General features: G+C 44.1%; 1 protein-coding gene across 4 annotated transcripts in view; it reads right to left on the bottom strand.

Moving 5' to 3' along the window:
- Nucleotides 1–24,034, bottom strand: part of LOC110505123 (teneurin-3-like) — a 181,696-nt gene that overhangs the window by 17,951 nt on the left and 139,711 nt on the right. Inside the window, exons 12-25 of one of the 4 annotated variants that reach the window (XM_021584110.2) lie at nucleotides 21,137–21,322; nucleotides 19,044–19,064; nucleotides 18,880–18,903; nucleotides 17,884–18,030; nucleotides 17,459–17,678; nucleotides 15,293–15,412; nucleotides 13,682–13,943; nucleotides 13,067–13,334; nucleotides 12,360–12,503; nucleotides 7,680–7,929; nucleotides 5,790–5,810; nucleotides 4,397–4,629; nucleotides 2,778–2,932; nucleotides 151–1,034 (exon numbers count right to left, since the gene is read on the bottom strand). In XM_021584110.2, the coding sequence (XP_021439785.2) occupies nucleotides 151–1,034; nucleotides 2,778–2,932; nucleotides 4,397–4,629; nucleotides 5,790–5,810; nucleotides 7,680–7,929; nucleotides 12,360–12,503; nucleotides 13,067–13,334; nucleotides 13,682–13,943; nucleotides 15,293–15,412; nucleotides 17,459–17,678; nucleotides 17,884–18,030; nucleotides 18,880–18,903; nucleotides 19,044–19,064; nucleotides 21,137–21,322 (2,935 nt within the window). The remainder of the gene's footprint in view (nucleotides 1–150; nucleotides 1,035–2,777; nucleotides 2,933–4,396; nucleotides 4,630–5,789; nucleotides 5,811–7,679; nucleotides 7,930–12,359; nucleotides 12,504–13,066; nucleotides 13,335–13,681; nucleotides 13,944–15,292; nucleotides 15,413–17,458; nucleotides 17,679–17,883; nucleotides 18,031–18,879; nucleotides 18,904–19,043; nucleotides 19,065–21,136; nucleotides 21,323–24,034) is intronic. The other 3 variants (XM_021584111.2, XM_021584112.2, XM_021584113.2) reach the window with 3 other exon arrangements.

The raw sequence follows: 24,034 nt of genomic DNA, 5'->3' as shown, positions 1-24,034 counted from the left end.
ATGAATATACATTCATTGTAAGTGCAAAGCAGCAACGGATTAGCTTATCTTATGATCAAGTATTTATCTAGTCAGGCTCTCAACACCCTAAAAAGTGAAGGTCTACTCTGCCATTGGAGAAATCAGTCCCTCCTACTTCTGTATACTCACTCGTAGAATGTGGTCCAGCCAATTTCAGAGGTCTTGGTAGCCAGTAGGCCAGTGTTACCATGGTAGGTGAGTAGCACCAGTTCCTGGCCCTGAGCAGTCAAGGTCTTTAGCCCACCGTTGGTTCCCATGATCAGCCAGATGACCTGGTTGTCCGGGGCGACTATGCGCACGGGCATGCGGTTGGGGTCTCGGCGGATCCTCAGGGTGTTCCCGTTGCTATCGGTCACAGCTGTAACGTCGTTCTCGATGCTGTAGCTGAAGGTGTACTTAAAGTCACCCGTCAGGAGGCTGGTGGTGTGTTGGTGGGTACCATTGGCGTCAAAGACATACACTTCCTGGGCATCAGGCGACGCCACCTCAAAGGTGTTGGTGTTAGAGGTCAACACTGGTCCGTTCCTACCGACAGCCCGGATGCGGATGTTGCCCAGGTCTGCCACGTACAGGGTGCCATCAGGCGCCACAACCAGAGAGGATGGGACGTTGAGACGAGCGTCTTTAGCGTAGCCCTCGCCGGTCTGGTAGCAGTCGCAGTTGACGTCGTTCTTACAATCACAGTCAGAGGGCGACCCTGCCAGATGGGTTATTTCACCGTCAATGGATATCGTTCGGATTCGACTAAGCTTCCGTTCGTCGGTTTCGGCGACGAAGATGGCACCGTAGTAGGACACAGCGATGGCAACGGCGGACTCCAGGGGCGTCAGCGCTGCCCTTTGACCTCCGGCCGCCCCGCGGTCCATCCGGGCCAACGGGCAGTGGATGGGCCGGCCCGCTGCAATGCTGACCTGGCCGTTCTCAGTGATTCGTAGGACCACATTGTTGTCCAGGATGTACAGCGAGTTATCCATGGGGCTGACCGCTAGGTCGGTGGGCCACTCCAGGAGCACCTGTAGATAGGGACATTGTTATAGGCACCACAGAGGTGTGGCGTTAAGACATTCATTTATCTCAGATATGTGGTATTGAGATATCCCTGTCTAAAGAAATTACATTGTCTACACATTATCAATGTGACATTGTCCCATCTCCTAAATATTTCAGGGTGACATCAGTATTGTCAAAAACTGTGGAAAAACACATACTTAATCATCCTTTCCAGACAGTGATTAATAACAAGGGATTTTGCCCTCAAGTCTGCACACAACTCATTACTGTCTGTCTCAGTGCCATTCATTAAGCCTGCCAGTCTGCCTTCTTATGGGACAATATGCCTCAGGTTACGATAGTCTATCCAAAAAGATATCGGTGTTGCGTCGCAACATCGAACTATCTTAATTAACTTAAGACATGTTTCATTCTTGTCTGCCTGATGGTTTCAAGCCTCCCTTAGTGTACTGATAGCAGACACGGAACTATTATCTGGTATGTCCCCTTGGAGTAAAGGGCAGAAGTAAGGGACCCCAATCCAAGTTGAGTTTGACTCAACACAACAATCCATTCCTGAAACGTCCCCTCCGGAGACCCTAAATGCGTAATGGAGGCCTGCCATTCCATGTTAATATGATACAAGCTTTTCTTTCTTTTTCTTTTCTTCATTATTCATTTGCATCACATCGGAGAGCGTACGTCATGGAAGAGGATAGCGTGGACATGGATATAAATGTTTAAGAGGAGAAGTTATATTATATTGTTATATTGAGTAAGTGTTTTGCCCTCATATGGCGGTAACTTTGTGTCTTTTGATAAGACACTATGTTCATGCTGGGCAGATTTTTAGAGACGTGGAAAGTTGTTAGATAGAAAAGTGTTGAAATGTCATGCTGTTTGGTAGGAATGACCCCCCCCCCCCCAAAAAAAATAAATAATAATAATAATAATAATTCAGCTGCTGACTACACAAACTTCCATCACAACTGATTCAACTAATCAAGAGCTTGGTGATTATTTGACTGTATGGATCAGATGTGCTAGTGTGCTGAAACAAAAATATGCAGTCCTGTGGGTCCCTGAGGAACAGATTGGTACACACTGCTCTAGATACCCAACAATAAGCCTCAGCAACTTGAAAGTGCATAGGGGCTTTTAAACAAAAATATAATGCCACTTAATGACTTTCCTTCCACTGAAAAAAAAAAAACATATCCAAAAGTATATTATTTAACTATGTAAGTACTTTCATTATCAGTTTTTGTGAATGTTGCAGGGGAAAATGCTTGATTTTGCTGCGACAATTCTAACATTATGTATGGCAATATGCAATCATTTTGTCCAAATTGCCATGAAGATGCGCTGATGGGGGAAAAGGTTTGTCGACATGTGGCTTGATTGAACCATTTTAGGCGGTAAAAGTGCAGTGATTGGTTAAAATTGCGAGCTCTCTTTTTGTAGTGCAGTTATCAGACACTTTTATACACTAATACTGCAGAGATAACTGTTGTATGCAGTAGTAGTGCAATGATTGGTCAAATTTGCGAGCCCTCAAATAATGTGCAGGGAATTGTTGATTTTGCTAAACAAATTGCGATCGCAGAATACTGGAGGGACTGCATTATGTAACACTCCAAAGACTGAGCGACTCATAGATTGGCAAGAAGAGTACCACAGGGTGGCGCTGTGAGGTTAGCCCTATGGGACCTGACTTGAGGACAGAACAGGCTTGAGGGAGGCATGACTGGTACTCTGACAGCCACCTGATTGATTTCCATGCTGATGTCACAGGTAAGGGGGCGTGCTGACGTGAGGTCATTGGAGCCCAGGAGGGTGGATATGATGCCGTGTTGGTCAACTCTCCGGATTGTGGTGCCGTCCACAAAGTATATCAGTCCATTCTTGTCCACAGCGATACCTGTCGAGGCAAAAGGGGGAAGGGGGGGAATTAAAGAAATGCATAAGTGATAACAGATAGATAGATGTGTCAGACATGGGAGATGTTCAGTTTTCTCTGCTTGCATGACTCTGTGGAACGAAAAACACAACAGATACATGTGTCGAGTTTGGCTTCCCATTATTCAGGTCACTGCAAAAAGCACATCCTTCAATAATTAAACCGCCTGCTTTCCTGCTATTGAATAATTTCTCAGGGTAAAGTAGGAAACGCTGTGTCCCTACTGTATGTGCGCCGGGCGCACTTGTTTCGCCACATCCCACCTTCAATAACAGAACTCAGAGGTGAAGTGTCAATGAGTGCTGCTCCTTCACCTCAAATTGCAGCTCGGACACCCAGCAATCATCAACCATCTTCACTCTAACTGTGAAATGGGTAGGCGGGGTGGGGGGATGCCAAATTTGGTCAATTTTAGACAAAAGGGATGAGCGACAGGCAGTTGCCATGGTTACGGCAGCAGGCAAAATTGCACGACTGATTGATTGTCGGCTAAGGGTTTTAGCGCAAGGAGAGAGTACTTGCCATAGACATTTGTCCCACATAGGGAAAATACATTAGCAACCGTGGCACGCTCCACATCTCTTCATGTCACTGTGCGCTCCTAATAGAGACCAGAGCCTAGGATTTCAATTAAACCTCACATACACATCCATTTCTTTTTTCGATCAGTGCTATAAATGCTGGTGTAAACACACGCGGTTTTTAAACTCAAAATAGTGATACAAGTTCATCACAAGAGGTGAGAAATTGGTATATATTCTGCATTTGACACATTTAATAGCTTCTAAATAAATCTGCAAAAAAAAAATTGAATCAAGTGGTTAGAGGGGAGTGATTTGATTTGACCTTTGGCTAGATCTGCCCAAAACTTGCCTGGGTCCTGAAACATTAAAGAGCTGAGGGAGCATTCTGGGAGAGCCGGCTATTTGACACTCTGGGGAAAATTCAGACAGACGAAGAGTGCCACATTTGAGCATATTTCAGCAAACGTCTGGAAAACGTCTGGGGGATTTCAAGGCTGGCACACACCAGACAAACTAAGAATCCATGACTTAACTTCTTAACTTGAGAATATTCAGACGGTGGTGAGTTTTTAGACACAATATGGCTGCCATCCTACACCTAGGTTGGTGCTACAGTACACATGTATGGTGAATGATGCAAGTTGCCCTTATATAAGAATTTTCTGACCTGGTGAAAAGTGCTACCTAAATAGAATATATTAACACATTACTTCTAAAACATTTGTGCTGTGAACCACCAATCTTCTGAAAGCTTTGTAGGATTTCATTTCAGCCCTTCAGTAACACATCCAATTCAGCTAATTACTGTATGTTCGAATCAAATGTGTTACTGCAGGGCTGGACCAAAAGCCTGCAGGCCTGCACACCCAATAGCGCTCTAGTATGTTGGCTTGGCACCTACCTTTTGGCCCAGTGAGCAGGGCCTCTGTGGCCTTGGCCCCATCCCCACAGTGGGTCTCGTCAAATGGCAGACAGTGCTCCCCGGTCCCTGCCACCACCTCTGCGTTACTCTGAAGTTCCTTGATCCCCGTCAGGACCTTGGGCCGGTAGATCCTCCGTGAGTAGGTGTCTGACACATACAGCTGCCCAGTCACCGGGTCAGTGGCCAGGTAATAGCGGTGAGCAGGGTTGTTACTATGATCGAGGGAAAAATGTGGTTACTGCGACTGCCGCAATGAACAATCAGAAAATAATCTAGTTTTACAGGTTTTTTTAAACAAATTTGAACAATCCCAAGAGAACCTAGTTTGAAGGTATTTTTCCAAAATAACATAGTAAGAAAATGTGACATTCAGAATGATAATGACCACAGAAAAGACTGTATGTGTATGTAGTTCTGGTTATTGTGAATGCCCGATGAGGCTTGTGTTGTGTGAGGCTTTTTTCATAACAGACGGGTGGGGAAAAGCCCGAGACCAGGAGTCAAAGTGAATATAACAGAATTGAACAGGAAACGACTGGAGCAGATTTGTGTGTGACAACTTGAAGGGTGCCAGACCATTTCAATCGTTATCACTACCCTGTGAGGGGAAGCCAATGGAAATAATGGAATGATGTGCTTATGTTAATGACAGTCATCAACTGATGGCATTTCGTTGGGTTGTGCTTATTGGCATTCATTTTAAAATGCCTCAAAATGTGGCGGGCTCCTTCAAAAGGAGTTAGCAGAGACATCGTCAAGGCTGGCTTCCATTATGAAAAAAAAAAAATCTGATGCAAAGACAGAATTAATCATCTTCTATGTAGGGTGCTGGATATCAGCAATATACAGCAAGTATAGTAGTATTGACTTTGAATTTACATTTTTTTTTTGTCAAAGGCAATTACATTCACATTTTTCTACGCTAGTTAACATTAATCCTCTTACATGACTAAACGACACAGACATATCACTGAATTTAAATTGACAACTCATTTCAAAGAAGAGATAACATCTGTGCTTGGAGGCCAATAATACACCAAATTATAAGCTGTTAAAGGTGAATAACACTTTTTTACTGTCTGGAAATAAAGATAGCCCAGTGAGTCTTCTCGTGTTTAATGGTACATTAGCCCATAGTGTAAGCCTGTGACACTTATGAATGTGAATAATGTGTGTTTCAAATAAATGTGAGAATGCAATAAACAGTGAAAAAAAAAGGATTATGAAAACGGACACCTTTATGAGCCAAAAAAAACCACACGATCAAATAACGCCTTAGAGGCTTATCAATTTTGCCATAGAAAGAGGTTCATAAAAAAATATACAATATACATCAAGACAGTGAGAGAAACCGCAAACATAACACACCTACCTGTGTCTAAAATCTTTATTTCTTAGGGTGGGATTAAAGGAAGGAAGCAGAAAAGAGAAAGATGCAGAGAGACTGTAAAAGTGTGTGACTTTAAAAGTCTAAGAAAAACACCATAAAAAAAAAGAAGCAGACAATGGAGATTTGTTGAGCAGAAGGGAGGCAAAAAAGGAGAAGAGTGACTATGGCTCGGTTAAACCCTGCACCCATAACTAACAGAGGGGAGAATATAAAAACTCCCCCACCAGGCAATCCATTGGGCCGTTTGTTCTCCATTTAACCACTGAGTATCGGAAATATTGATCCCGCCATTCATTATACAGCCCCATATCAAAACAAGGACTTTATATCCAAACCCCAAGCCATTGCATGCCAGGTTAACAAGCCAGGTTGGGACTTGCTTGTACTCTCACGGATGTACGTACACTTCATGTCCACACAAAAGGATTTGGACACCCTTTGAAATGAGTGGATTTGGCTACTTCACTGACCTCACTAATGCTCTTGTGGCTGAATGGAAGCAAGTCCCTTCAGCAATGTTCCAACATCTAGTGGGAAAGACTTCCCAGAAGAGTGGAGGCTGTTATAGCAGCAAAGGGGGGGGACCAACTCCATAATAATGCCCATGATGTTGGAATCAGATGTACTGTATGTGCACTTGACATGTTTTATAACGAGCAATCCAACCATATGGGCTTAACTTTCCCCATGCAACCTATAAGAGAATGTATCAAAACATAACAGGTGGTTGTGGGTGTTGTATGTGATTTGTGGGGATGTCTTCTGAACTGAAGACTTCACTGGTTTTTGCAATGGGAGGGCCAGTGGCCTGCAATTGATTTGAAATATTTAATATGCTTTGTATTGAGTAGCCCTGGCTGTAAAATGGTGGTTTCTGAGTCTACCAATTGGCGGAATTAAGCTTATTGAGTGAAACCAACTTGACAAGACGGCCTAAATCGTCTCGATTACATGGTGTTTTTCTCTAATTGTGATGAAGGATATAGAAAATATTCCACATTAAATAGTGAATCTCTCCGATCCATCATATTGGATACTGTGCAAGTAGGCCAACAGTCGTCTGACCACCCTGTGCATTGCTAAGACCGTCTCGGAAAACCACTGATTCACAGTTCAAAGTAGACCACGACACGTCAGACATCCACCCCTTTCACGTTTATGTAACATAATGCATTTTGTTCTGCCACCAGTGGGGCGTGAACTCACAACAACACATACCACTCAAAGCCAACCGTCTTAGCCAACCGTCTTAGCCAACCAAGCAAGAGACAAGTAAGTCACTCTTGAGTAAAAGTTTAAGGTTTTAAATATACTTAAGCATCAAAAGTATAAATAATTTCAAATTCCTTACATTAAGCAAACAAGATGGCACGTTTTTTTCTTCGTCGGGGGGGGGGGGGGGGGGAATAGCCAGGGGCACACTTCAACATTCAGACATCAATAACAAACAAAGCCTTTGTCTTTAGTGAGTCTGCCAGATCAGAGGCAGTAAATATGACCAGGGATATTCTCTTGTGGGAATTGGACCATTTTCCTGTCTTGCTGAGCATTCAAAATGTAACAAGTGTCAGGGAAAATGTATGGACTAAAAAGTACATTATATTATTTAGGAATGTCGTGAAGTAAAAGTTGTCAAAAATATATTCTTAAAGTGCAGTGCAGATATCCCCAAAAACTACTTAAGTAGTACTTTAAAGTCATTTTACTTAAGTACTTTACAACTCTTAAGTACTTGGCTAGGGGCGAATTTTACATCCATGCAACCCACTTTGTCCTAAACACCAAAGGCCCAGACTTTAATTTGAGGGTCAAAAGGTCAGAACCAAACGACCATGCACCGCCATTACGGTTCCATGTAGAACCTGAACTAACCTGAGCTCCATGACGCTGGTAACATTGCCCGACGGGTAGACGCGTCGGATGTAGTTGAAATCGCCCACGTAGAGGCTGCCGTCGTTGCCCCACGCCAAGGCCAGGGGCGCCAATAGCTTGTTGCCCAGGGCCTGGCCGTTGCAGCTGGGGCACGAGATGCTCCGGCGCCGACCGTTCCCCATCACTGTAGAGATGACGGGCGGCTGCAGCGAGATGAACTGGTTCTCACCGCTGCCTTTGTAGAGGATACCTGAGAAAACAGAAGATCTTGAGAGGAGCTTCTATGTAATCGATGATTGATGAGAATGAGGACTTTGAACTGTGCTAAAATCAATCATTTTCTCTAAGATTTGTTAAATGCTGTTCAAAACAACCATTTCCCTAGGAAACACCTCTAAATTGAGATTTGATTAGCTGGGTAAGTAAAAAAATAGTGTAAACCAAATGGCTGAATAATCCTGAGGAATTGTGAACAAACCCGCTGAATTGCCTTGGTACATAATACCTCATTCATTAGTCATTGCAGAGTGCCTACCTATGTTCATACTGTATTTCAGTGTCTCGTGAATATTGACATTGTTGTGAGGAACCTGTTTCGTGGGATTCTGAAACGCATCAATTAATTGTAACCTCTTTACAGAACATGTTCTTTCAATCTCGTCAAGACCCTGTTTCATTTTCTCCCAGTAAGACACAGTGAGGAAAGAAACATGAACTCGGCACACAATGTACAAGTAACTGACAAAATGAAGGCAAAACACCAAAATAACGTCTTAATAGGGCATTCGGCCATCATGAGATCCAGAACCACATCAATGCATCTTGGAATAGATTCTACAAGTGTCTGGAACTCCGATGTTGCATCCCTCTCATATTCTTCCATGAGAAATTCCATCATTTACTATTTGTGGTGGAAAACCCTCTTAGGTGTCTCTCCAGAATCTTCCATAAGTGTTCAATTGGGTTGGGATCTGGGGACTGACACAGCCATGGCATATGGTTTACATCATTTTCATGCTCATCAAACAATTCAGTAACCTCTCGTGCCCTGTGGATGGGGGCATTGTCATCCAATGGGGGCATAGCAATGGTAACCAAAATGATGAATGAAAATAATAGTGTGCTCAGCATTTTAATACATGACACTAGGCATGATGGGATGTTAATTGCTCAATTAACTCAGGAACCACACCTGTGTGGAAGGACCTGCATTCAATATACGGTGTATCCCTCATTTACTCAAGTGTTTCCATTATTTTGTCAGTTACCCAGTACCTTTCAAAAGTATCGAAACATCAATTGAACTGAGGAGTGACCAAATTCCGTGAGTCATTACATTAAAACATTTGAGCAAGGGGCAAATATTATTTCCTTTAAAAAAAAAATGGGGGTGGGGAGGGGAAGGGTTATGGTAGAGTAGACTTTAAAATGATGAAACATTTTTAAACATCAAAGGGGTGAATTGCATGCTGGGAGCACATCATTATTCACACGCCGGCAACACGTTTAAATTGCGACACTCCCTCTGTCCTCATTACCGGATTGATGGTGGCGCTGAACGCCTGGTGTAGCACCCACTGTTTCCTCGACATTACCCCCGCATGTGTCACTGCACATCTCGATGTATGTGAAATCGAGTGTCGCCTCGCCGCCATTTGTCCCTCTCTGATTAGTTCCTTTCATTGATTAATTGATTTAAGGGGGAACTCGAATGAAGACAATCTGGGGGACCGCTGGCAGGACAATTCCACCGATCCATCTCATTCTAACGGAGAGCATTACAAATGCACGGCTAACAAAGATGAATGGGTCCAGGGGACGGCTTGTGCATGACGCCATCAAACGCACAACCTTGGAGCTTTAATTGCACTTCAATCCATCTGTCTGGTCGCTACGGAGACATGCTATGTGAGTGATCGGAGGCTGAACGAGGGCTGACTCGACAGCAAGCATCCCTGATGGCCTTGTTATAAAGCAATAACCAAGTAATTCTGTAATAACAAGCACAAGATGTCAAACATTATCTTCACTCTATCACAATGTTGAATTTAACCTAATTAACAATAGAATTACAGTTATTACATGCCCAACATACAGTTGAGTATAAGGAGCTCAACGCATTACACCTTATTAGAAAGTTAGGTCAGGTCTTTTAAAAAAAATCCCATTATCGATGAGGTAATTTTGGCAATCTTCCCCCAGTCCCCTACATTTACATTTCAATCACAGTTTATTGTGTAACGAAACGTCTTTCCATACGCCATTTGAAAGTCTAATGTCATGCATTCAACACACACATCAATTTCCAGCACACATTAACGCTCAAACCAACTTGACAGTCTCTCTCTGACAGAGTCTGTCTGACAAACTACAATATGTTGCTGTACCAGGGCTAAGGCCACTGCACATCTGAACATGTTTATAAGGTTAGACAGCGTTGTTTTAACAGAAGGCATATAGCCACTTTGCAGCAGGGAGGGAGGGAGAGTGGGGGTCAGGGGGAGCATAGCTACAGCACAGACAGAACAGCTTTTGGCCTTATCTAGTCAGACAGGCCCCAGAGAAGAGAGAAGGAGAGAGCGAAAGAGAGAGCGAGAGAGAGAGAGAGAGAGAGAGAGAGAGAGAGAAAGAGAGAGACTGTTAGATTCCTCACCAGAGGATGAGAGGAAAACTCAAATACATCACAGTAGACTCCTCAGGCAAGGGAACATGGAGACAAAGTCACTGAGAAGAGAAGTGTGACTGTAGTGGACCACAACTTGCATGTTTTATCAAAGAGGGTGACATGTACAGCATTAGGGAATCAATACAGAGCTAGTTGTGAAGAAAAAGTGCTATTTATGTATCGGGACTGAATTTCTTAAGTGCTTCATCCTGCAGACTATAAAATTAACACGTGGCCCACGACTTTCCGAAATATGTCATGCCAACAACCAAGGCCGACAAGCACTTCAAATATTAACATGTGGTAAAGTCCATACATAATAGGTATAAGCTTTCCCCTGTAAGGCCATCTGCCATGGCATGTGTTTGGGGAACGAACGAGGGGGAAAGATAAAGTTTGAAGACAGGGTTGTGCCACTGCCATCTGAGTGTCTGTTGACTGAGGAACCATTAATCATTTCACACACTTCACATGCTATCTGTGGGTGAAACTAATGGGATTGTGAAATGGAGGATAGATACCCTGCTGTCGGCAAATTGATTAACCTGCTGACAGGCAGGGAGAAGTTAAAGAGGAAATTGTCATTCTCAAATATATTTTTTTTTAACCTTTTCTGATTTAGGCACATTTCAGAATATATTTGAAGGGCTTAGAAATAAATACAATTAATGAAAATGGTGAAAACTCTTTAGAGTCCTGGTAGTTACGACGCCATCTGTGTAGGAATGTGTCTTTCATTTCAGTCATTCGTGTATCAATATCAAACTACACAAATCTTACAAAACAATTCTACTGAAACCTCATACCTAATAAACATAATTCACCACATTTTGTATGAAGACAAACGCACATTGATGCCCAATCTAATGCAAGAAAGTATTAGCATATCATATGTCGAAGATGCAAAGCAAGCATCTACACATCTGTTGATCACGAAGCTTCACATCTAGAGACAGCGATCCCCCCCTACTGTGCGCTGGCGCTGCTGTGTGAAGGCTTTGAGATGAGCTAGCTTTACCTTGAGACAGGTGGGATAAAACACAATGCTCCGGCAGCAGTCAGGCTGGAACAGATCTCAATGGGGTTTTTTCAAAGCTCTTTGCAAAACTTTGTGTGCTAGGGTGCTTTTGACAGATTTGGTTCAGCTAAACGCCAGCTATTTCTCATGTTTAATGAACAGCCATAGAAGAAATAGCATCGTGTGGTAAACACAAAAGATGCAGATTGACTTCTGTACACTAGTTCAATTAACATTTTCCTGAAGCATATTGTAACAAATAATCTGCTAAGAAAACCCAGTTTTGTATATGGAGGAGATGGTTAGCATACATGGTTAGCATACATGGTTAGCATGGGTCCATGGCATAACTGGGTATGGCACGCGACAATCAAACAGACTTTTTACTAACATGAGTAAACATTGGTTATAGCCATAGCAATAATTTCAATAGAACCATGAAAGTGATATACAAACTATGGGCTCGATCGAGTGTCAAAAGGCAATGAGCAAATATTGCTGTAACCTCCTCAACGAAAGGGGCAGTCAGTAGTGAAAGATTGTGCTCAGAAGTTGACGGACACAAATAGACGAAAGGGTGACACAAATTCCCCGAGACAACTGTGACAAAGATCGAGAGCTGGATGAGAGCTTACTGTCACACAAACCAGGGCTGAAAGAGAGAGGCCTAGTGCATTTTCATTCAAAAGAGGAGTTTGGATAATACAAGTAAAGAATTGTATGAGAAACGTATCCCATCTTGGCCAGCAAAAGCCATCTTGTTGCATAAATAGCTGAGTAGGATGGGATCTCTGCATTGTGTCTGATTTATTCCATCATTAATATGAATGATCGACCCGTCAAAACTCTCCTCTGTTCTCGGTAAATGAGATGATGAACCATATTTAATCTTGATCTGAGCAAATAATGCTGCATTTCAGGGTAGAGATCACCTGTCCATATCCTAGAACCACACACACACAGGCATAACAGATCCATGAAAAAAAAGAGGTCTTACCATTTTGAATGTCCAATACATGGTGCTTGTCCAACATCCATCCACCCATGTTAGAGGCATCCAGTTCATAACCTTGTAAAATGGCCGTCCTCTTCTCCCAGAGGATCACATCCAGGCAAGATTCATACTCATATCCCACAGACACTGGAAAGAACAACAGTGTCTAATAAATTACGTCTGTAAATCTACCAGGAGCCTTTAAAAGTAATGAGGCTTGTGGAGTATAAGCCTGAAAACTTGTAAAATCTCTTCATGATTGTAGAATTTTCTCAGTAGGTAGGAGGTATAATCTCAGATGAGTGTTCACTAGTATCCCAATAGGCACTGCTGCATTGCAAGCATATAAAGTATGAGATACTGCTAGTTCACTGAACAGAGTGCATCTGGATATGAAATTACCATATAACCTGGAATAACTCAGGTTTGGGTAAGGAAAAATGTATCAAAATGAGCATGACCTTTAAAAACATATATTTTTTCCCTGTGGTTCACTGGTGAGTAATTACACACGAAAGTCAGCAGACTTTGTCTGCTAACCATACGAAACATGCTGACTGCCAAAACAATCAGGAAGTTCAAAGGAAAGCAATACCAGGAGTTCATCCAAAATGTAACCTCCTAGACTACACCTGGACCTGACAACACTGTCAGATGATGTTTACATAACATCTCCAGACAGCTGTGTTTCAGTGTCGGCGGAAACTCACCTATAGCCTCTGACAAGCCGTAGACCTTCTGGTTGTAGGCGTCTGTCTTGTCCCAGACGAATGTGTACGAAAGGTCTGGAAAGGCAGGTAACGATTTCTGGAACAATCTGCCCATGACAGCAACCTTCAGATGAACCTTCATTAGTCCGAACGGGAGTCGTTCTTGGGTCATGAGGACTTTGAGGATGGGCTTGTAGCCGGATGTGCGGGAGCTCAGGTAAACCAGATTGAGGTCACTTCCGGGTATGGCCACTTCCTCATGGAGGACCTATGATTTGAAGCAGAAAAGATACTGAACATATTGTTGAGTGTGTTAAAAAAGTTAATTTTAAAAATGTCTGTGGTGCAGCAATTGTACACCGTTAATGTGATAAACTCTTTCTCAGGGTGATGCAAACGTTACCTTTGCTTGCAATCATCGAACAATTACCTATGTAATTAAATACATTTGCGGAGACTGACAGTGCAGTTAAATTAACTTTGCAGTGTGTTTTTTTTTAACCTGGCTGCAGTGCAGGGAAACATTTAATGCACCCAAATGCACACTGCAACGACAGTCATATGCTGTGGGAAATAGGCACCTGGCAGTAGGTTTTAGACCAGAGCTAATCTCACCTGGGTCTCAGGGATGATGGGGCTGTCCTTGGGAGAACTCCTGTAGAAGGTGGACAGTGGGGAGGCCAGGATGAGGGGGCTGGGCCTGACCAGTCCAATGAGGTGACAGCTGGGGATGTTGTTGTTCTCCCTCTTCATCATCACAGTGTCCATCACATGGAACACCTTCCAGGGCAACCAAACAGTGCGGTGCAGTGTGGGAAAAGGATCACGCTTCAAACTCAGGGTCAGCGAGGCACCACCATTGGCCAACAAGTCAAACCTGGAGACGTCCCCATAAACGTGGAGAAGTGATTAAAAAAAAGAAGCTTTATATATTTACCCAGTGTGACTAACTTGAAGGCCAAATAACATTTGCTGCTCTCCGGAAGACAATGCATTCAGTGAAAACTCAAATATATATTCACAAACTTTGGCGGGCTACAAAACAGATTATATATTTTTTCAAAGAAACAAAGAACTTGTTCTTATCAGTTGCCTTATTCCTTGGCAGCTCACATATTATTATCATTCACTGAATCTATTTTATTACTTTGGTTTATTCAGCCATGATGCACTGAGACACTTAAAAAGTGAGAATTTGGTTGAGAAGTCTTGGCTTAGCTTCTCTGGTGGGCCAGTTTTAATTAGTACCGCAGAGCGCTGAGAAGAGTTACTGGTTTGGAAATGAAGGGGGAGTCTTTGAAGTGGTGCTCTATATATTCAGCGAGGTTCACCACCCAGGGGTAAAGCATCGGCATGGTGGCACTACACACAGTCCCCCCCCCCCCCCCCCCCCCCCCCCCCACCCCCACACCATCTTCTCTCCCTCTCTCCATCCACTTTGGGCAGTGGGGAGCTCACAGCCAAGCTTTGATGCTGTTTCTGCTCTCTTAAAACCCTGAGCGGATATGCTTGCTAACCAAGTGTGATTTCCCCCTGCCATTTATCATGCTCTGTGTCAGAGGGGTTACAGGGAGGTATATCTGGAGACATCAGCTTATCCTTGGCGGCTATCGCCAATCCCCTACCTCTGCGGTTCCTGCTCCATAAGAGTCACGACACCAGTCCCAGATATTACTAAACATTCTAAGCCTTCTATTCCAGACAAACATAATGCACATATTTTGTTGCCAATTTGAACAAGACAACAAACAGATTGTATGATGATAAACTTCCCGGTGGAGTTGAATGTTTTCCCTGAAATGTATGTATGACGTTGTTTTCTTTAAGAGTGAGAAAGTGAACCCCAACTCCATGGTAATAGCCCAAGAAGATCAGACACTAATCCTGTGTTAGTCTACAATGCTGGCAGATTGATTCTGCCCTGGCTGATTCAATGCATTTTAAGCAGTCTTGTTCTAAATGGTCTCAACCACGGTGATATTTGCATGAGGTATTGTTGTGGGACACAATGCTTCGCTGTTTTGATTGAATAGCTCTTTTTCAATTGCTTTGGACACCGTGGATCTGGGATACACTTTAAGCATGCCAGACCTTAGCTGAACCTTGTTCTGACGACGGTCTTCTAATCCGTGTTTATTACGTGTGTTATGTATGTGCGTGCATGAATGTGCATGTGCGTGTATGTTCATGAGTGTGTGTGTGTGTTCGTGTGGGTGGCACTCTTACATCCCGTCCTGGCGTGTCACGGTGTAGCCATACTCAGGGTAGTCCCGGAAGGACACGTTGACGCCGATGAGGGGCGTCCCGTCTCCCGTCAGCACTTGACCCCGGATAATTGATGCCAGGCTGTGCCGGTGAACAAACGCAAAGAGGATTAAGTAAACAAACAAACAAGCTGCATCTGTTAACATCTGTCCTCCCTCGGGCAAGTGTACCGGCAGTCTGATTTTACTGACCGTTAAAAATACACACGTCAGCGATTGTTATTCATGGAATGGCTTGCCCTGGCAACAGCCTTCTCTTTTTACCCCTTTTAACAGCCAAAAACTCATTCCAAATAGGCTTTGCAGCCATTGAAGGCCTCTTACTTTTAGGAGTTTACCTGTGCAAGTGTTTTAAGAATTGAAGGGGGAACCATTTGCATATCAATTTTTCCACTTAGCTCTTTCTTGGACACGCGGTGCATTCTTACATTCCTAAATGTGAGGTAATTTGTTTAAATTGGGCAACAGTGTGAAGGTGGCAAGATGATGTAGGGATGTTTCTTCATCAACATTGGTGGCAGAGCCGCGAGGCGTGACGTGTCTCGTTGGCAGGCTTTATCTTCAGGTCATTACGGACATGAGGTAGGGATCATCAACAGCTTTCTCCTATCTGTTTCCTCACTCCGACATGCCTCATTTAAAAAAAAAACTTTGCAGTCTAGAGGAAGAAGGAACCTTTAAGAGCTCTGTAGGTCCACTATTCTCTCCTCGTCATTAATCTTCTACAGGCTGGCTGACCCTGCAAGAGCTAACCCCTAAATAAACATGAAGTCAAATCACCTAAGCAATGTTTAGTAATGTAATTCACACAGTCCCTCTCTGTCAATGTCTAACAGTGGTTTTCTCCGGGCCATCATATAAAGCCCAGCGAATTCTAAGGGGACATCGAATATGGCTGTGGGACTCAACACAACAAATGTAAGGTATTAGTCTTTATGCCATACGAGAGAGGATCAGTTTTTAGAGCAATGGCATGGAATCCAATCAATGAAAACTGTTCTATTTTCCTTGGCTAGCCCTCTTGTTTTCCATGGGTTTAGGTGAGAATGGAAAGACATCATAAAACATTTCCCCCCTTGCCCTGCTAGACATTGGATACAGCACACCGAGACAAAACAAACAATGCTACGGGTAGTATCCATCATGCTCTGGCACATTCAATGGACTTTTTCAGTTGCATTTTATGTTTCATATTTAGTTGGGATAGAGCAGAAATCTTCACTTTGAAACAAGACATGGTAAATAAAAAAAATGCCACAGTCAAATGAAGTTCAGATTTGCTAATGTGCTTACCATGAATCCCATTCACCTCATTTTGACCCCCCCCCCCAAAAAATCTAATCAAGTTCTATTTATTTTTCGTTGCTTCAGAAATGTAATTTAATTTTGACAAACTTTGCGGAATGTCTGTGCTTAAAGACAAGTGCCATAATGTCTGCGACTACGAAACCAACTTCAAAGAGCATTAAATGTAACATTTTCAGCGAGTGAACTAATATGCATCGGCCAAAAATTGGAATCAACAGTAAGCTGAACACAATGACGAGGCGGATTATCAGGGACGGCTCGGGGATTGCCTCATTCTATATTTGCGGTAAAGCATGCTATTTACATAAGGATTACTCCCAAACTATTCTGCGAGTTACAGGGAATATTATTGCCAAAGCACCATGCAGTTGCCAATAATGTCCCACTCCATCAGACTCAAAACAAATTCTACTTATGATTCAGAACAGACAGGCAAAGCGCATTGAGGTTCCCGATGCAAACATATTTTTGTCTGATGAGAAACTTGCTCACAAATTGATATCAGAGCCCCGGTGCGTAATTCATTGGTGATAGTCTTATGACATTTTGTTATTTCCATTACAAGGTTTCACATAAGGTTTGATACATCAAATCAGGTTGCTCAATCTGCAACTCAATTAAAAAAAATCCCCCCCCCCCCCCTTACTCATCAAGTCAAGGTCCCTAAGAGAGCTAAGCCGCAGTTATTCCCACAGGGGCAACGCCAGGACAAAACGATTCAATCGATTCAATCGAGTGTATTTCAACGATACAGTACTGACAACTCACGTTGGCTATCATTTCGACGCCCCATAGGACAGTTGGATTTGATGAAGCTCACCTGCTGTTGAAAGGGTTGTCCCCAGGTATCACGTGACTACCGCCATGCCCAACCAGGAAGCTGATGCGCTCGTAGAAGCCCCTGGGGGCCGACTGAGTGGAGGAGGAGCCTTGACCTTGGCTCACGATGCTTGTGGGATCTGGGGATCCGCGGCAGTAGGGCTGGCCCTGGCAGGAGCTCTGCGAACAGCAGTCTGGGTCCATGCAGTCCACTAGTCCATCTGTCAAACAAAGGATGCAACAGTGTTGACATGGGACAATACCCTAACTCAGTGCTCCTTCAGAATATCAATCCTGTGAACTAGACTGATCAAATAAAACACTTTGTAAACAGAATGCTGCCTCTATTTGGTTCAAACAGTCCACTATATGGACACAAAGTCATATCATTGGCAAAGAGTGAAGAATTATGGATGGCGTTCTTACCCCTCTCGTTGTCCTTTCCATCTGAGCAGAAGGTCTCCGTGGCAACATCACATCCTAGCCCTCTCCATCCTGATTGGCAGATGCAGCGCCACCCAGCTTGGTCCAGAATGCACCTCCCGTTGCTGTTGCACAGCCCAGGGCACCCATCTGCCAAAACAACCATGTAAATCACACAAGCTAGCCAATCAGAGAGAGGGAGACAGGTTGAAAGGAGAAGACAACACCTGGTCATTCAGGGACAGGAAAACAGGGACAAAATGAAAACGACAATACAAAGTGGACAGACAGTACATAGATTTCTGACAGCACTTAGTGGTGGGGTATAAAGACACTGTAATTTCACATGGGTTTTTACTCTGTTGCATACCATTTCAGGGCCCTTTGAAATGGAAATTGTCTTGGCAAATTTTGGATATTAAGAATGCATGGAGGCCAACACACAGTTGGATAATAGTGGTTACTACTGCAAATAAACTTGCTCTGCATTTTTATTATACGCTGATTAGTCAATGTTCCTCTAATCCTATCTGAAGCATCAGCACCAAAAAAAAAAACAACAACACATGTATCTTGGCCTAAAACCAGCGCAACACCCATGTGAAGGTACTATCAAGGTAAAGACATGGGATAGATAGAGGTAGAGACAAAAGGCAGAGGGTCGATGTTGACGTAGTCTCAACATCTCCACCTGATACCAGGATATTGCTTTCCTTTTTTCCCCCCACAGGGTGGAAGATAGAAAAGAGCTTAAGTGTAAGTGACTGGCTACATCCGCTTAGTGCTTCTTCTGACAGACACACACAAGGATTCAGACAGGAAAAGGGGGGCCGAGAGTGTTTGACTAGTTAGGACAGACATGTATGAAGGTACCCCGGACCACAATACAAACAGTGATAGACTGGGACATAAGACATGTGTACGTCGTGCTAGGGGAAGAAAACAGAGAGCAGGCGAGTGATTGTTGGTGACAACTCTCTGGGGTAGTCATTCCGTTACCTTTATATCCTATCTTGACCGCTCCTATTACCATTGAAGAGAGGGGAAACATTTGCAAAAGGGGGGGTTGGTTTACATTTTCAGTCTGACGTTTTTTTGTTGTTGTTGTTGTTGTGTATTGAGACCAAACAGAAAGGAGCGAGAAAGACTGGAAAGTACATTACCTGATACTCTTGAATCCAGAGCTTGTCGGATAAGAGGAAAGGAGAGGAGGGGCAGACCGAAAGACAGAGAAAGGTAAAAAGAGGTGTAGAGAAGTGTTATTACAGAGGTAACATGCACAGATAGCATGACAAGGAAACAACTAATTTGTTTGCACTATGAAGGTTTCATAGTTATGTGCGTTAAGGTGCTGTCGGGCAAACTTTCAGGCTTGCTTGATGAGCTACATTGCCATCCCAGGAGTGGCATGCTTTCCTTCATAACAACATACATCCATGTATTAAACCCTCCACATGAAGTAAATAAAAAAAATGTACAGTACACTCACATAGAACATCTAAAAAACAAAACTTGTTTATAACTGTATAGCTACAGCTGTTTACTGACAAACACACAAATAGCATTATAGTGTGAACTTGTGCACTCGGTTACACCATCTCTCCAGCTACAGCTAACCACACCTTTACCATTCAAGAGGTGTGTAGCTTCTTGTCCTTCAAGTACACATCCAGAAGTACTTCGGCTTATTGTCATCCCAGTACACACTGGTACATCAGCTATATATGACAACTATCAGTGTATTGGCCATTCAATTGTCATGTGCCTTATTGTCCTGCCACTGTATATCAGCAATTCAACCACTTCCTCATTGGAGCAAACAAAGCATGTCAGTGAATTCCCAGGAACACTTGAATGAAAAGAAACACGTTGGTAGTAAACATCAAAAGAAGAGGGGAAAAAAAAAAGAATGGAAAGTAAAGCAAGAGCGGTGCCTAAGCCTCCCAGATTAAAAACAGGATCGCAATGTGTCTGACAATAGCTCGTCCGGGGAAGCGGCCTATTCCAGCCCCTTCGTCAGAGTCTGGCCATGTAATGTGATTAAAGGTGCTTTGTGCGAATAGAAGTTATTCAGAAAGCCTTGGGGGGAAAAAAAGGAAAAAAGAATAAGCTACTAGTTCCCGGCAAGAATGCCTGTCTATTCATCCCAGGCGCATCTACGGCTAGGAAATGGTTTCCTGATGGGGGGTCTTAAACAGGAAGACGTTGAAAGGGATGGGATCTTAGTTCTCATTAAGGAGGCAGAGATGAATAACATCAGGAATGCGACCCCTCCAATCACCCCGGCCCAATCTCATCTCTCTCTCTCTCCTCGTTTCTAAGCGCCAGTCAGCTTCATCCTCTGGATGGGATAACTGCTGACGAAAGTCTTGTTCATATGTAATTAGGGTTGAAGAGTTTGAAGAGTCTTTTGTTTCCGAGTGGGTTTGGGTGACACAGGGTGGAACGGTACATGATGCGCCACGTCAACAGTTTAACTGTCACCTTTTTGACAGGAGCAGCGTGTCCAGGAAGTTGAGGTCATAGGTCAAGGGGAAGCAACCTCACAGTGCTCATTATCTCGATTAATGCACAGCGAAGCTGTCATCTCGAACACGGGCTATTCCAGTGAGACAAAGCTGAATAAGACCATAGTCCTGGCTGGCCCTCATTTCCCTTAATACCTGCCCTTACTGTATAAGAGGTAGGATTCGATATGTAGATCGAAGAGCATGCCTAATCCATTGCCATTGGGAAAGAGAATAATGGGGATGTCAGGTGTCAAGGATAGTGAGAGTGAAATGGAATGGGAAAGAGGGTTAGCGGTACCAGGGACAGGGTCAGTTCCATCTAAGTCCCCTGGCAATTCATGAATCGAATTGAAGTTTAATTGGGAAATTCCATACTCAATTCAGCAGAGGAATTGACCCCATCTCTGTACAATACTATTCAAGCGGTAAATATATTTATAGTCAAACCTGTATGTTATGCAATAAATATAGCTTTAGAAAATGCTTACTTTATACTTCTTTATTACATAATGCAAAATTGGACTGAGAGGAGCCAAATTCCCACCAAGCTCATCAACTTTGATGACTGCATTCAAGATACAATTGGAAAAACTCTTGGGCATATTCAGGAGCATCAGTGGACTTTTAATAGTTACATTACTGCCTCTTTATACTGGTTCTCTACTGAGTGTGGGTGGAGGATAACTGCTAATCTGCATTGGGTAATTTACCAGTTATGAATGGCTTTACATGTCAGTACGACTTACCAATAGTGCAGTGCTCTCCTGTCCAGCCCTGGTGACAGTCACATTTGCCTTCTCGGCAGACGCCATGATCTGTACAGCGTGGGTGACAGTCCCTCTGGTCGCACTCTGAGCCTGCCGATCCTTCCTCACAGTGACACGTCCCACTGACACATGCTCCGTGGGGGCCGCAGTCCACCGTGCACATCTCTGACACACACGCAACCAAAAATAGAGTCGTCCATCATAGACTGGACAGACTAGTTCTATAGTGATGTACAGTAATTTATAGTACTTTCGAGTTCGGCACGCGTAAATTGAACGCGATTCCTTTTTTTATGCTCTTTTCTCTCTACGCGTATTCTGACTTTAAACTTAAGTATGAGAATAGCATGCTATTCCCCTTCCTATTCTTTTGGGGGTGGAGATCAAATCAATTCTACAGATAGAATTAAGAAAAGGTCAGAATATGGTCTTTCTATAAGCACGATGAATAAGGCCGAGGAGCCTGTCGGTTCCAAATGGAACAACATCTACTTTCCCCTTTTTTTTTTTTTAAACAAATTGTTAAGAGCTAGGTCAATGAGTAAGCTGTTTGAATAAGGGGATTGTAAATAGACCAGTCATATGGCAGCAAACTGAAGCATAACAAAATATCACCTTTTCCACAGTTAAGTTCATCAAACGCCGGCCTTATAAGTTGCAGGGATGGAATTTGGAGACCCAAGCTATAGGCTTCTGTAGCAATGTGCAACAGTATAGCACTAAACCTACCGAGTAGATTTATGATGTTTTAATTATATCCCCAGACTTTTCACTGTACTTTTTTCAATTTGTATTGTGTTAAACATTTGCCACTATCGGTAGCCACTGTCAGTTATACCCACACTGTCATGTACTGTCATGTTGTGTCTTGTCTCTGTCCTTTCCCTTCACCCTGTCTCCCTCTGCTGGTCGTTGTTAGGTTACCTTTTCTCCCCCGCTTTCCCCCAGCTGTTCCTTGTCTCCTCTAACTACCCATTCACCCCGTTTCCCACCTGTTCCCTTTTTCCCTCTGATTAGGTCCCTATATCTCTCTCTGTTTCTGTTCCTGTCCTTGTCGGATTCTTGTTTGTTGTGTTTCATGCCTGAACCAGACTATCGTCATGTTTGCTGTAACCTTGTCCTGTCCTGTCGGAATCTGCCGGTCTATCTGAGCCTACCTATGTTTGGTTATTAAAGAAGCTCTGTTTAAGTTAGTTCGCTTTTGGGTCCTCATTCACTCACCGTAACAGAAGAATCCGACCAAGAATGGACCCAGCGACTTCGGATCCTCTCCACTCAGCCGTCGGGATCCAGGGAGCGATGCTAGGCAGACACGAGCAGGAAGTGTCTGCTGCTCGACATGCCGTTGAGACCCTGGCCACCCAAGTCTCCAACCTCACAGAACAGGTTCACCATCTCCGCCTCGATCCACCGGCCACTTCCAGGGCTTTCGAATCTCCGGAGCCCAGAATCAATAACCCGCCGTGTTACTCTGGGGAGCCCACTGAATGCCGCTCGTTCCTCACCCAGTGTGATATTGTGTTTTCTCTCCAGCCCAACACTTACTCCAGGAGCACTGCTCGTGTCGCCTACGTCATATCTCTCCTTATTGGACGGGCTCGTGAGTGGGGCACGGCAATCTGGGAGGCAAGGGCTGAGTGTACTAACCAGTATCAAGACTTTAAGGAGGAGATGATACGGGTTTTTGATCGATCTGTTTTTGGGGAGGAGGCTTCCAGGGCCCTGTCTTCCCTATGTCAAGGCAATCGATCCATAACAGACTACTCTATTGAGTTTCGCACTCTTGCTGTCTCCAGTGGCTGGAACGAGCCGGCCTTGCTCGCTCGTCTTCTGGAGGGTTTCCGCGCAGAGGTAAAGGATGAGATTCTCTCCCGGGAGGTTCCTTCCAGCGTGGATTCCTTGATTGAACTCGCTATTCGCATTGAGCGACGGGTTGATCTTCGTCACCGAGCTCGTGGAAAGGAGCTCGCGCTCTCCGTCGCCTCCCTCTCCGCATCACTACCATCTTCCTCTGCCGGCTCGGGTGCTGAGCCCATGCAGCTGGGAGGTATCCGCATCTCGACTAAGGAGAGGGAACGGAGAATCACCAACCGCCTCTGTCTCTATTGCGGTTCCGCTGGTCATTTTGTCACTTCATGTCCAGTAAAAGGCCAGAGCTCGTCAGTAAGCGGAGGGCTACTGGTGAGCGCTACTACTCCTGTCTCTCCTTCAAGATCCTGCACTACCTTGTCGGTCCATCTACGCTGGACCGGTTCGTCAGCTTCCTGCAGTGCCTTAATAGACTCTGGGGCGGAGGGCTGTTTTATGGACGAGACCTGGGCTCGGGAACATGACATTCCTCTCAGACAGTTAAAGGAGCCCACGGCCTTGTTCGCCCTGGAAGGTAGTCCTCTCCCCAGGATTCAGCGTGAGACGCTACCCTTAACCCTCACTGTTTCTGGTAATCATAGTGAAACCATTTCTTTTTTAATTTTTCGTTCACCTTTTACACCTGTTGTTTTGGGCCATCCCTGGCTAGTTTGTCATAATCCTTCCATTAATTGGTCTAGTAATTCTATCCTCTCCTGGAACGTCTCTTGTCATGTGAAATGTTTAATGTCTGCTATCCCTCCTGTTTCCTCTGTCTCTTCTTCACAGGAGGAGCCTGGTGATTTGACAGGGGTGCCGGAGGAATATCACGATCTGCGCACGGTGTTCAGTCGGTCCAGGGCCACCTCTCTTCCTCCACACCGGTCGTATGATTGTAGTATTGATCTCCTTCCGGGAACCACCCCCCCCCCGGGGTAGACTATACTCTCTGTCGGCTCCCGAACGTAAGGCTCTCGAAGATTATTTGTCTGTAGCTCTTGACGCCGGTACCATAGTCCCCTCCTCCTC

Source organism: Oncorhynchus mykiss, chromosome 31 (assembly GCF_013265735.2).
Source record: "Oncorhynchus mykiss isolate Arlee chromosome 31, USDA_OmykA_1.1, whole genome shotgun sequence".
NCBI classification, from domain to species: domain Eukaryota; kingdom Metazoa; phylum Chordata; class Actinopteri; order Salmoniformes; family Salmonidae; genus Oncorhynchus; species Oncorhynchus mykiss.
This window is presented reverse-complemented; position numbering and strand designations above follow the sequence as displayed.